At 51.3% G+C, this 14,319-nt stretch overlaps 1 protein-coding gene across 1 annotated transcript in view; it reads right to left on the bottom strand.

Moving 5' to 3' along the window:
• Positions 1–14,319, bottom strand: part of LOC114684654 (IgGFc-binding protein-like) — a 53,991-nt gene that overhangs the window by 13,040 nt on the left and 26,632 nt on the right. Inside the window, exons 7-9 of the mRNA XM_037200967.1 lie at positions 4,029–4,614; positions 3,722–3,921; positions 743–884 (exon numbers count right to left, since the gene is read on the bottom strand). Coding sequence (XP_037056862.1) covers positions 743–884; positions 3,722–3,921; positions 4,029–4,614 — 928 coding nt within the window. The remainder of the gene's footprint in view (positions 1–742; positions 885–3,721; positions 3,922–4,028; positions 4,615–14,319) is intronic.

Consider the following 14,319-nt stretch of genomic DNA (forward strand, 5'->3'; position numbering starts at 1 on the left):
GGCTGGCCTCGAACTCACAGAGATCCACCTGCCTCTGCCTCCCAAGTACTGGGATTAAAGGTGTGTGGCGCCGCCGCCGCCGCCGCCGCCGCCGCCGCCGCCGCCGCCGCCACAACCACCACCACCACCACCACCACCACCACCACCACCACCACCACCAGGGGCAAGACCTGTATTTCTAAAAATCATGATCTTCTGCTCGAAGGGGATCCTGTAGTCAAGGTTCTTCCTTGATTTTTTCTTTGCCTCTGCCCTGAGAGCACCTGCCTTAGAAACTCAGTGCCCTGTTTCTCAGTGCCCCTGACTCTTGATGCTGGCGTTGGAAGCCCCGTGCCTAATCCAGTGAACCAGTGGCCAACCAGGCATAGGACCTCCTGGTGCTTGAGGTTGTAAATAAAGCTGTGTTGCAGTGAGCAGTTGTATTCCAGGCCACGTGGCTTGCAAACTTAAATAATTATCACTGTGCATTTGAGAGAAAAAGTTCACCAGCCCTGCAGTCCTCCCAGGGCCTTTGACATCCACCATCAAAATCTTGCCCTGAGGTTCCCACAGCCTCAAATGCCTGAAGGTTCCCTGACACCCAGACTGGATGACCTCTTCCCTTGGCTCCTGGAATCCCAGTCCAAGGTCTGATACCTCAGTCCACAGCCCTCAGCACCTCTCACCATGAAATTATGGCACCTTTAGCTCCTAGCCCCTGACCTGTGTCCCCCACACCAGCCCAGCCCCCCTTGCCCAGCACCTTTGGTGACGCAGGTCAGGATGCCTCCTGAGGGCTCGCACACCTGTCCTGGCTTGCAGCTGTGATCCTGGCACACCATGCCTTCTCCTGGGTGGCACACACACTGCTGCTGGCAGTTTTCAATGAGAACTGACTCCTCCGGCTGTGGGGACAGAGAGCATGCCATCAGTAACCAGGGGGGTGCTGACTCTGGCGTCCTCAGCGTTCCAGGCACAGAGAGGGTTGGGGGACACAAAGTGGCAACTCTTTGCAGCGTGGTTCATTGTCAATGAGGCACAGCATGGCTTTGAGGCCCAGCTCATTCATTTATTCACTCACGCATTCTAAAATATGCACCGTTTGGAAGCAGAGTTAAATAGTCCATGGAAAGAAAGAAAGCCAGGCACAGCGGTGTGTGCCATTATCTTACCACTAGGGAGGCTGAGACAAGAGGATTGCGGAAAGTTTGAGGCCAGTCTGGACTACATAGTGAGTCACTTAGGGCCACACACCAAGGCCATCAAAAAAATAAACAAACAAACCACAAAACAAAACAAAGCAACCAGAGCAAAAGCTGTGGTGCGGATCGCTCTTTCCAAATTCTAGACAGCATGACTCGATGTCTTGATGTCTCATTTTCTTCATTTGCAGACTGTAGGTAATTAATTAGAGGGCAGAGCTAAGACAATACAATGGAGTTAATATAATGTGTAAAGTACAGGTGGAAGCCAAGAGGCACCTTTTCAATAACCCAGGCCTCTCCGTAAAGGGGCGAAAGTGAGGCGAGACTGGAGTAAAGACGGTTGTTGTTAAAGCTGAGTGATGCAGGTATTCAGTGATGTATTTCACCATATATGTGATATGTGAGCACGCTGATCTATTGCTCTATTCTCTTGACATCGCACATTCGATTTCATAATGAAATATCTCTATCTGTATAATTCATGTGTGCGCATCAGACAGGTCCGTGGTCAGTGCCCCCACACATTTGCGTCCATTACTATTGTTCACGAGATGAGAAGCACAGGGAAGGTACTGCCCTCAGAGTCTTCTCAGTTCTATAAACAAGGCAGAGTTTCAGCACACACACACACACACACACACACACACACACACACACACACACACGTTAAGGCAGAGCTCTGTGGTGGTGGGGGAGGAGGACGAAGCCAAGAGACTGAGCAGCTGCTATAACACAAAATTTCCTTTTTGTGGTCACAGAACAGAGGAGAGGACACATCTCTCATTGGGCACTGGCCAGTTGTTATAAACTGGGGCTAGAGAGATGGCAGAGTGGTTAAGAACACTGGTTGCTCTTCCAGAGGATCTAGGTTTGATTCCCAGCACCTACATGGTGGCTCAAAATTGTCTGGAACTCCTGTCCCAAAGGATCCGATGCCCTCCTCTAGCATCTTTGTTGACACCCACCAGGAACATACATGGTGCACACATATACAAGCAAACAGAACACTCAGGCATAAAATAAACATACATTTTAAAAACTATCATAGTCATTTTGTTAGGATAAATTATTTGCTTTCTTGTTGTAAGTGCTCTTTCTAGTGTTCATTGTTTTGCAACTGAGCAAAGGTATTGGAGGATCAGGTAATCTGGTTCCCCGCTTGGCAGCTGGAGGACTCTCCTGCTGCAGTGGCCTCCTTGAGCAAAAGGACTGTCACTCAGACGAGCCAGCCAGACTGAGCTCATGCCAGCCTCTGTAGTTTTGAGCACTCCATGGATTTGTGGAGAAGGTCATAGCTCGTTGTCCTGGCCCCTGAAGGTGCAGTCTAGCCAAGACTTTTTCCTAGCACAGATCTCTGTGAGCTCTCAATGATCCTATACTCATTTCTAGGCTGGAGGTGAAGTGCTTCCCCCGGTGGCCTGGTAGTGACTGTCATTGACTGATGCTCAAGAGGCAGTTGTGATTGGTGCAAAACCCCCTGGGCAGGCAATGAAGGCATGCCGTTCTGCTCGCCTAGTGAGTCAGCCGGGAGACAGTCCAGTCCCCTGTGGTAGATAAAAGGCCTCTTTGGAGTGGGTTTTTCTTTTTCTTTTTTCTTCTTGCTTTTCAGTGTTGAGGGCTGAGCCGGCACACAAAGAAAGCAGCAGGACAGACGGCAGAGGGCAGTGGCAACAGAGACAGGGGAGCGGCCGTGGCAGCCGAGTGGTCACCAAGCCCAGGTATAAAAGTCACAAAGCTGAACAGCCGAAGAAGAGGCCCGCTGACCTAGCAGAGGGCTGAGCCACGGAAGCGGCAGAGCAGCCAGCTGCTTAACAGCTGGAGCATGGGAGAAAACAGCTGTGCTGAGGATGGTGGGGGTGGCAGAATTAGGAAGGATGAAGGCATGGTGGAGAGAGGGCAGGCTATAGAGCCAGGAGAGAAACAGCAGACTCCGGTTGCCGGAAGAGTTCCAGAGAGCATTGCGTGCCCCAGGCCTAGGATGTAACACTGGCTGCTGCCCAGGGGTAAGGAACCTTCCACCTCCTAGGCCTCCACTGTGACACTTTCAAAGCTAAGGGTCTTGTTACCCAAGTCTAAAGCAGAGCTGTGACACTAGAGGCCACCACCTGCTCTTGCCTGCCGCTCTCAAACACCTGTGGATGCCAAGTGCCCAGGATCGTCACGTGAAAAGCTTTTCCTTTCTTACATGATTTTTATCTCAGCAGAGCAGGACTCCACCCAGCTGACTGACAATAGGCGAGTCATCTTGGCCCACACATGGTACAAAAGGGTTAAATCTTGACTTTGGGAGCCAGGGGAGAGTTTAAAACATCACTACCCATGGTGACATTTAGAAAGATCTTTTCCACTGCCATGAGGAGGGTAGACCAGAAGGAGGGAAACTCAGGACTGGATAAGGACCAGGTGACCCAGTCAGGGTGATGTGGGGCAGAGAGCTAGTCAGGAGGCTGCATGGTGTGAAGGCTATAGTGCTGATGAGCAGTGTGGGTTGGCTCAGGAGGAAGTCCCAGGTTCTGTCAGGACGGCTGGGTTCCTACCTCATAGTAGACCCCATTGTGGTGGCAGCCGCATTTCTCCATGGGCACACAGGTTGTAAGGCTCTGCAGGAAGTCAGAATCACATTCGCAGCCCTCACTGCATATTTCCGGGCACTGAATAGGTGTGGTGATGGTCGAGCAGCCCAGGGAGCAGGTGTCTGCCAGGACCGCGTAGTGGCTGTGAGGGGGGCACTCCATCGCTGTGAGAAAGGGGTGCTGGTTAGGACTCCAGGGCAGAGGTTGGGGTTCTACGCCTCCTGCTCCCCAAGCTTCCCCTTTCCCTAGCCCTCAGTGTTCCATCACTCACGACAGAAAGTTTTGTTCCTCCATGGCTTGACGTGCCCCCCAGCTGCCTGGCAGATGCTCACGTAGTTGTGGATGTGGTTGCAGAGAATGCTCAGGTTCCCGCCATTCAGGCAGAGATCAAAGACACAGTCTTTGAAGAGATTCTGGGGGTCCAGCAGCTTGTGGCAGGCAGCCAGTGGCCCCGTGGGACTGGTGAGCAGCCCGCAGAACTGTTCCCCATGGTACTCCTTCTCCATAGCCGGGCTGCACTTTGCTTGGCAGTCCTGTCCCGGTTTGCAGGCAGGCTGGGGCATGCAGGAAGAACCTGGCACAGCCTTTGCCCAGGAGTTCCCCAGCTCACTGGGACTGACTGCCTGTGAGCCATCGGACTTCTGCAAGTCGTTCTTGGGGTCATCATTGTAGTCCCCACACAGGCCACACAGGTATTTATAGTAGTTACGGGGGACGGTGACATGCACATTGTTGTTGAGATCATAGGATACTTGCAGGCCAAATCTGGTTTTGATTACCACATCTACTCCATGCTGGAGGGCCTGAACACTGCCCCCATCCAGCACCACAGGCATCTTCATGTTCACGCCGTTCACCTGGAAGGCGGGGAATGGCAAGCTTCAGAGGGCATGCTTTGAGACAGTCTGTCACTAAATATCCCTGGATCTAGTCTGTCCCTAGATGTCCCTGTCTGACACTGAAATCTGGAGTAACCCCATCTTTCTGACCCTCAGTTTCCATATTTGTAAAATGTGTATAACAGTGCTTTATTCTAGCCAGGACCTTGAAATGTGACCATATTTGGGAAAAGGCCTTTGTTGATGTAATTAAAAGTTACAATCTAAAAAAAAAAGTTACAGTCTTGACACGAGAACACTAAGGATCAGAGTGAACACTAAATCCAATGACAAGTGTCCTGGGAGGCAGTGGAGTAGAACAGAGGCCACAGAGAGGGTGGCATGGGAAGACTCAGTAGTCGGGATGGAGTGTTGACATTGTAAGCCTAGGGACATCATGGAGCCACCAAAAGCTGAAGAGGCAAGAAGGCTCCTCCCCTGAGCCTCTGGAGGGGGCCTGGCCTTGTTGCCATCTTGACTTTAGATTCCACACCCAGAACTGTGAGACTATAAACCTATGTTACGTTAGAAAAGTTTGTAAGTTACATTTTATTTCAGTATTTATTTGTGGGAGGGAGCGCACACATGTACATCAGAGAACAGATTGTGGGAGCTGGCTGTCTCCTCTCACCACGTGTGTCTCCGAGACTCAAGTTAGGTCGTCAAGCTTGCCGGCAAGTGCCTCTACCTGCCCAGTCATCTCACCAGCATGTGATTTTAAGTCAGCAAGCTTGTGGCATTTGGTCACAGCAGCCACCAGGAAAACACTGTAGGTCTCAGAGGGGTAATGACCTCACCGGCCTGGGTGACATGGTGACTGATATTGCAGGGGCTGAGCCTGGAGGCACAGCCTACCCTTTACCCCTCTGTGCCCTGGGCAGAGATTCGCCTGTGTTTCTGCTTCCTGTCTGTCTAGGGGGACAGGGTGTCTTGTCTCCAGTGTGTCATCTAGGGCACCTGCTACATATAACATGTGCAAAGGCTTGTGCTGTGCACCCCCGTCCCCTGTGGCTGGGGTCCTGTTTGCAAGTCTTCATCTGGACAGTGAAGCAAAGTCAGGCTCCATTCCTCATCTGAAGATCACCCGAGGGCTTTGGCTCCAACCAGGCCTGGGAGGTGCACCCTGGTTACCACATCTGTGCCCTTCCTCATTACACACACCCTGCACACTAGGTTTACAGAGCTGTGAGGCGACAGGGAGCGGGCAGGGGAAAGACACACTCTAGGCATGTCTGAGTGTCCTAAAGACGTGAACAACGATTCTATTCCATCAGGCTGGCCATGCATAAGAGCAAGTCACTTAACCTCTGGGCTCAGTTTCTCCCTCTGCAGCGAGGGACAGTCTCAGGGAAGCTGGGGTTTGGTGAGATGCCCATATCGGACAGAGACTGTCCCCATGTGCCCGGAGCTGCCTATTTGTCAGGTGCTAATCTCAGAGCTTGGGGCTTGTTAGAGAAGACACTGCGTCCTGTAACCCATGCCAGGGCATGTGACAGCTCTTGTACCTACTGCTACCAGAACAATGGCTGTGTGCTGCATGGGGTGGGTGGGTGGGCGGACATTCCCACTGTATCTCAAATGCCAGTCTGCATGTGAGACCTAATCCTTCTTGTTCAGAAAAGCAACAGAATGTGGTGCAGAATCCAGTGTGCTGTTTCTTAGCAAAACATATCTTGTCTTTGCTAAGGGATTTTAACACAGTGACGGGACCTTGTCTTCCAAACAAATGAAGCCAATCGTGGTGCCTTTTCTAGCTCCAGTCTCAAGGTTAAATTGATGATGAGGGTGCCAGGTGCTTGGCAGCCAATGGGCCTAGGGGCAGCATGCAAAACAGGTAGCTGCTCTACTGTTGTTGCTATGGTTGTTAAAGGGATGATGGGGGTCACAGACTATCCTCTGTCCCTGAACCTTTCCCACCTCTGAGCTTTTCTATGCTATGACTGTATCAAGTGTTCCTTGTGGGTAGGAAACAAGGAGGTGGCTAGGACAGTGTTGGGTAGACATTTCCTGTGAATACATTTCATCCTTGAGGGAGGCTCATTAGGACTCAGAAGTTTGAAAAGGAAGCTCTACAAGACTTAGGACATAATGAGGACTAATAACTCACAAGCTGCAGGAAGTTCCTAAAACTTAGCAGATTCACAAGATCCCTTTTCCCCAAGGTTATATAAGCAGCAGGGACTGCTTGGAGACTCTCCCACTTGCGGAACTAACTGAAGGTGGTGCAGAAAGCTCCAGGGTTTCAGCTTTCCTCAGTTATCACCTGTGCTGGAGTGGACTTTTGTTTTTCTCAGCTTTCTTTGAGTTGTTCATGCTCTGTGAGTTTATATTCCTATAAGTAACCCAAGAAACTCATTGTTAAACTTGGGTGGTATTTTTACTTTGGCCTGTCATGGGTTCCCATCTAGGGGTGAGTAGACATTTGTTCATGTCTTCCTATCAATAGTGTCTTACAACAGGCAGGGACCAGGTACGGTGGGATACACGGGAAGATGAGGAGAGGGTCAGTTAAGGGTAGAACAGAAGGAAAGACAAAGGCACGTGGGAAAAGGCCCCAGGGCCCTGAGGCCTTCTTACTCTAGCTTTCCATCAGTACCTCCTCTTGTTGAGGGCATGCTTCCTCACATGCTCTCGTGGTCTCTGGACACCCCCTCCTGGACTGTCCACGCTCCACCTCACATGTCCGCCCCCAAGGCCCATGTCTCCTCTGGGGCCCTGCCTCTGTCCTCACCGTGACCTTCCATTGATTCTGCTGCAGCTTCAGGGTGTAGTTGGCCACCTGGATGGTGATCATCTTGGTCGCACTGACTTCTGTGCTGTTGCCTGAGACCGCATTTTCCTGCAGTATTGTGAACTGTTTGCAGGCCGGGCCGGGTCCAGCAGGTTTGAACCAGCACATACACACAGGTGCCGATGAAGTCAAAGCGGCGGCCGTCGAAAGTGGTGTAATGGGAAGCTCCCGATACATGGCAGGTGGCTGAGTTCACAGCCACACATCTCAGGACGCCACTGGACACCTTACAGACTTCATATGGGCTGCAATACGAGGGCTGACAGGACACCAGGCCACCCTTGTGACAGTGGCAAAGAGAATTGCACTCGGGTCCAGGATAGAAGTCCTCTTCTGCCTGGTGGTAAACGCCCTGGTACACGCAGCCACAGGAGGACAGGGGTACACAGGTCTCACCACTAAGGACAAAGCCTTCGTCACAGACACAGGCCTCCTGGCAATGTGAGCCACAGCCTCCGGCACTGGCAGGTCTCCACAGGTCAGCGGACAGCCTCGATGACACAGCTCATAGTGGCTGTGAGGAGGGCAGTTCATTGCTGCAGGGAGAGGGCCGTCAAGATCAAAGATTTTTTACTCTTGGGTGGACACAGCTGATTCCCCTATACACACACACACACACACACACACACACACACACACACATTTTTCCCGAGACAGGGTTTCCTTGTGTAACATTCCTGGCTGTCCTGGAACTCGCTTTGTAGTCCAGGCTGGCCTTGAACTCACTGAGATCCGCCTGCCTCTGCCTCCCAAGTGCTGGATCAAAGGTGTGTGCCACCACTGCCCGGCTAATCTGTAATATCTTTTTTTTTTTTTTTTTTTTTCTGGAGCTGAGAACCGAACCCAGGGCCTTTCACTTGCTAGGCAAATCCTCTACTACCGAGCTAAATCCCTAACCCTTATCTGTAATATCTTGAATGGCACAGCTAACATTGGATATAAATGCTAATATGTGTTACATAGTCTAAATAAGCGTATGCATGCCTGTATGTATAATCTTTGCAGTATGTGAGTGAGTATGGCATTAGCGCCTTCATTTTATAGTATTAATAGAATATTAGTTTAGTAATTTCAAATATTAAGTAATAGTAATTAAAAATAATTACACACTGCAGTTTAGTGAAAGCATTTAGTGTTACAATGAACAAACAAACGAATGAAGGAACATGGGGCTGGAGAGATGGCTCAGCTGTCAGGAGCACTGGCTGCTCTTGAGGAGGACCTGGGTTCCGTGCACAGCACCCATGTAGTGGTTCACAAGGATCTGTAAGTTAGGTCCCAGGGGATCTGCTGCTCTCTTCTGACCTCCTTGGGCACTGCATGCCCATCAGTGAATAGATGGATATTCGGGCCAAACACTCACACCCATAAAATAAAAACAAATAAACTTTAAAAACAACCAGCCAACCAAGTCAAACCATGTCTTGCTTCCCTCCCTAAACTCTGATCACAAAGCAAAAGGAAGCACCCGGCCAAGCATGCTGGGCTGAGCTCCTGGCACAGCTCACCAAGCTTGCATCAGGCTCTGTGTTCACACCCCAGCACCACATAAACTGAAAAAGGTGTCCAAAGCCCAAACCACGGGAACCAAGCCAAAGGACCTCCCCATCCCGTGTGACTGCGGTACGTACCCCGTGCTCGGATACCGTGGGCTCTAGGCACGTTGGTCATTTAAGTGAAAGTAAAATAAAATGAAGGAAGAGGGAAGATTCTGTCTCTGGACCACAGCAGCCTCATTTCAGAACAGCTTCCCAGCTTCCTAATTGTGTCTGACAGCTGTCACTGGCCATCAATCAGACTTGGGGTCTCCAGGTGCACTTGGTCATAAGTGCTGCTGTCTATGACTTCTTAGTGTCCTGTTGCTGTCCCGAGTTCCATGGCATATGCAGGATTCCTTTCTCACCAGGTATCATAAAGATTAAACAATGCTACTTGTGTGTTAAATTATGCTAATGCCACTTGTATGTTAATTATGCTAACGCCACTCCTATGCTAACGAACAAACACCAGATCCAACCCCCTGGTCACCACTCTTGGTACTCACGGCAAAGCTTCTCACTCCTCCAGGGATACACAGTGATCCCTTCAGCCTGGCATATGGCGGTGTATGTGGCCAGTGCGTCACACAGTGGCTTCGTTTGGCCTGGCATGCGGCAGCTGTCATAGGCACACTCTATGAGGGCACTGTTGAACATGGGCACTTTCAAGCAGTGCCTGAACTGACCCTTCTTGTCCCTGAGGATCTTGCACTTCTCTTTGTTCTTCACCACTGACTTGCTGTTCATGTGGGGACACCGAAGTTGTTCATCCGTTCTGCAGCCAGGCTTTTCTGTGACCATCCACTTCTTCCCGAAGTCTCGAGGGTCGAGGGCTTCCCCTTTATCCTGCTGGCCCAGGTCATCACGAGGCTCCCCGTTGAAGTTCCCACAGAGCCCACACACAGCTTTAGCGTAGCTGCTGGGCACCTTGGCGGTCACATGGGTGTCCCAGTTGAAGCTGAGGGTCAGGCCAAAATTCGTGCGCAGGACGGCGTACATGCCTCTGCGGAACGCGACGATTTTTCCACCTGCGGCTTGGAAGGGCAGGTACCGAATGATGCCATCCAGCTGAGTGGAGATGGAGGAGGACCAACAGGTCAGGGTACCAGCTCTGCCCATCTCCCCAGTACTGACAGCACTCTAAACGTCTCCATTTAGTCTGGTCTCAAGACCTTTGTGTTTAGTTGTTTTCATACACATTGTTAATTAGTATTCAAGCCTTAGCTAAAATGTCATTTCGGAGAGGTGGGGGACATTAATACCTATTAATAATTACTTACTAATAAAGCCTTATTAAAAAGGCTCTCTTTATCTAGAGCCTTTCCACACCAACCACTGGGGATATAGAGCCCGGCACATGGAAAGTTATGTTTCCCACTTTTAATTTGCCTACCCTCCCTCTCCCCAGGGTGACAGGCCATCACCCAAATTCCCCTCCTTTAATTATGAGCTATTGTGTGAATATCCAACAACTTATTTCTCCACACAGACACACATATATTTTTTTAAATTTTCTTTTAGACAAGGTCTTTCTGTACTCACTGTATAGACAGGCTGGTCTCGAACTCAGAGATCTGCCTGCCTCTGCCTCCGAAGTGCTGGATTAAAACTTCAATATGTATATTGAGACAGGGTATCACTTTTTCTCCCTGATTGGCCTGGAACTCACTATGTAGATCAGGCTAGATTGGAACTCACAGATCTTTCTGTCTCTGCCTCCTGAGTGCTGGGATTGGTGTGGCTTTTACCACCTGGCTTTTACTGGTTTTTTTTTGTTTGTTTGTTTTTGTTTTTGTTTTGTTTTGTATTGTTTTGTTTTTGTGGGCAAGGAATGTCTGTAGACTTGACTTTACCTGTAGCAAGTCTCAAGAATGGCAGAGAAGCTATCTTTGATCACAGGACGGGACTTATGGTGGATTTGCAAAACCTATTTGGGAAAACTTGAAGCAGGACAATTGGCCTCTAGGTGTGGACTTGTCCTCTGTCCCTTGCCTAGCCAGCCGGTCCAAGGCTCTGGGTTTTCAGTCCTAGTGAGTGACAATAGTTTGGCCCTCAGGGCAGCTGAGACAAGTTATGAATAGCACAGCAGATCGTCTGGAAAGAAGTGATGGAGCGGGGCCCGTCCTGGGAGAAAGGGTGCAGAGAAGAGGCCACAGCCAGGCAGAAGAGCTTTCTCTTGTTTGTTGGAGTTTCTGAGACAAGATCTCACTCTGTGTAGCCTTGGTGCTGTGTGAGTGGACAGACATTCATTCATTCTGAGGGCTGAATGAGGACCTCCATTTTCCTGCTAACATAAATGTTTGCTTTGCTCCTGATATTTCATGTCCCTCGACACCTGCTCTGTGGACCATTCTTTAGAAAATGCACAAGTCTCTAATTCCAAAGTTTCTTGAGAACAAAACTAGGGACCACCAACATCTACTGAGCGTCAAGACCTCTCTTAAAGACCCTGCAGATATAGATTCATCAAATCTCCACAGCCACCCAGGGAATGGTGGCTCCTGGTGGCAAAGGGAGAGAGGCTGGACACAGTCATGGAACTATTATCCCGAGGAGGAGTAGCAGCAGGCCCTACATCTCGGTCTGGACCTTAGCCATCCGTTGAATGAATCCAACTCCACCACCTCCCCCCAAGCCACTAATCGGTCAGTGGATTTATGCCTCCCCAGTTCCAGGACCCACAGCACTCACCAGCACTTTGCCTGGGTAGTTCCGGGGCACCTCCAACTTCACTCCGTAGACCTCCAGCTGCACAGAATGCACAAAAGCTCACACTCTGGCTTCCCCGACGTTCGTTTTCCATAATCACTTTGAAGTCCGGGAGGGAGAGGTGCTGGCCACACGAGGTGGTAAGCATGTAGGTGCAGGTGCCCATGAAATTGTAGTTCCGCCTATCAAAGGTCATGTAGTGCGGGTCTCCAGATGCCCGGCAGGAGCCGAAGTATTCTGGGTAGCAACCCAAGAACCCATTCTGTATCCCACAGCGCTCCCCAGACAGACATCCTGATGTGTCCCTGCAGATCACCTTCTGGGTGGCTGCATCACAGGTGCAGCGTTGCCGACACAGGTCGTCAGCAAACACTTCCTGGCCTGGGGCCAGCAGGCGGCCCTGGAAGGTGCAGCCACAGGATGACACAGGCACACAGAGGCCTCGATTGCTCACAAAGCCTGGAAGGCACACGCAGCCCTCCACACAAGGGCGCCTAGAGCAGTTGGTCGGTGCAGCTTCTGAGTTGCAGGAGGCGGAGGGGCTGCAGAGCTCATAGTAGCTGTTGGCTGGACAGGACAGGGCTGTGGAGGACAGACGTTGGTCAGGCAAGGGCGGAGGATCCCCCAGCCAAAGCCGCTTCCTCGGATCTCCCTCAGTTAATGGCGCTCATACCTTCTTGATGCTCAGGTCCCAATGGCCTCCTATCCCCATCCGGACAACCAGTCAGTGGGCAAACCCTGTGACTTTCATAGTCAAAGCCACCCAGAATCTGTCTCCACAGCCCATGAACCACAACAGACTCCTGCCTGGTGTCCTGGTCCCCTGTCCCAAATCTGCTTCTCACAGCAGCCAGAGGAGCTGGGAATGCAGGATCAGACCACGAACCTTACCCCCAACCTCCTGTGGCTCCATCTCGGGGAAAGCAGAGTCCTCCCCAGGCCCAGGGCTTCCCTCATCACCTCCCTGTCCCCATCCCTCTCACTTCCCTAATGAATAGTGCCTCAGCGGACTGGCGCCTGTCCCCAGAGTCCCATCTCAGGCCTCTGCACCAACCATTCCCTCCACCATTCTTATTTTGTCCTCAGATGATGTGGGTAAAAGCCCAGGCTAGACCGCCTGGATTCCAGCTCCAGCTCTCCCCTTGCCCATGTGTTCATGAGCAAATGACTCTGATCTGTGTGTCCCTCAGTCTTGCCAGGAGGAAGTGGGGTGACACACACTGATTTCACTGGTTATGTGGATCACTGTGATGGCTTTGCTGACTCCGCTTTCTGCCTGCCTGCGCTCCAGGGTCCGGTGTCATTGATCCCCAAAGTCTCCCGAGCCTCCGGACGCTGTCACAGACCTTGCGTCCTTTGCTCTTTGAAGGTATTTCATAGTTGATCTGTAAACTGCCTGTCTGCCCCTCCCCACCCAAGACAGAAGTTCTGCTGGAGTGGGGATACAACCTGACTCAGTCACACTGAATCGTCATCTCTGACCACAGGGCCCAAAGATGGACAGGTGGGGCAATGAGCTCACTGCTGTCTCCTTTGTTTCGAGTTTGGAGATACTCAGAGAGGGAGGCTCACTGGACAATGGTGTGTCACAGTGATGCAGGCAAATCCAAACAATCTCCCTGTGGACTTATCTCCCTTCCGAAGTCCCAGGCTTAAGCACTGGGCCTGTTTCTTCCCTCACCAGCCTGTATGCTTCTTCAGCATTTCTCTGACCTGTCTGCAGGCCGCAGACACGTTCATGTGGGCTCTTACATTGTCCTCCACATCGCCAGCACGGAAGAGGCTGTTATGAAGACATGGCATGTTTGTTGACTGAATGCGTGACTGCTTTAGTGGGTGGACACCTGTCTGGTCATCTGTGGCTTAGTCCAGAGGGCAGGGGAGGCATGTGAGTGTTACAAGCAAAGAATGATCACCGACTTTTATCTTGCAACTTGGCAGACTCTTTCTGCCAAACCTCTGTGGTTCCTAGGTCAGGAGCCCAGATCCTCCCCGCCCCCCGTGCCCGTTTCTGGCTATTCCAGTCCTTCCCAGGGATTTCAAATTGAACATTCTTTTTCTAGGAAAACCCTCCCCATAACTGTATCAACCCTACCCTCACCGCTAAATCGTGTATCTCTGTCGAACTCCCCGCGTCTCATCCTGCCTCCCTCTCCATCTTGCTTCAGCACCCTCTCATGCCTACCGCTGCGGTCTATCCCTGTTCTATCCCTACGTGTGGCCCAGCTTGGGCTCACTGTAGCAGAGCTGGGGTCTCTCGGCCATCAGTGTCACCGGGCTTCCGCACAGTCAGTGCTCAGGTACCAAGCAGATTCAGCGGTTCCCTGGCCCCTCACCAACACCTCCCTACCCTGGCTGTAACTCACAGCAGTTGGTTCGTGACCTCCATTCCCGGACGGAGATGCCCAGGTCCGCACAGGCTCTAGCATAGGCACTGAGGCCATGGCACAGGGTGAGGCGTTCCCCTCTGGTCACACACATGTCATACACACACTCTTCCAGGAAAGGCTTGGGGTCCAGGAAGTCATGACAGTCAGCAAACGGGCCTGTGGACAGAGTTAGGATGCCACAGAAACAGTCTCCCTTAAAGAACTGGGTCTGGCTTGTGGTGCAGGAGGGACAATTGCCAAAGCAGCCGTCATCACA

This window comes from Peromyscus leucopus, chromosome 1, assembly GCF_004664715.2.
Source record: "Peromyscus leucopus breed LL Stock chromosome 1, UCI_PerLeu_2.1, whole genome shotgun sequence".
Classification (NCBI taxonomy): Eukaryota; Metazoa; Chordata; class Mammalia; order Rodentia; family Cricetidae; genus Peromyscus; species Peromyscus leucopus.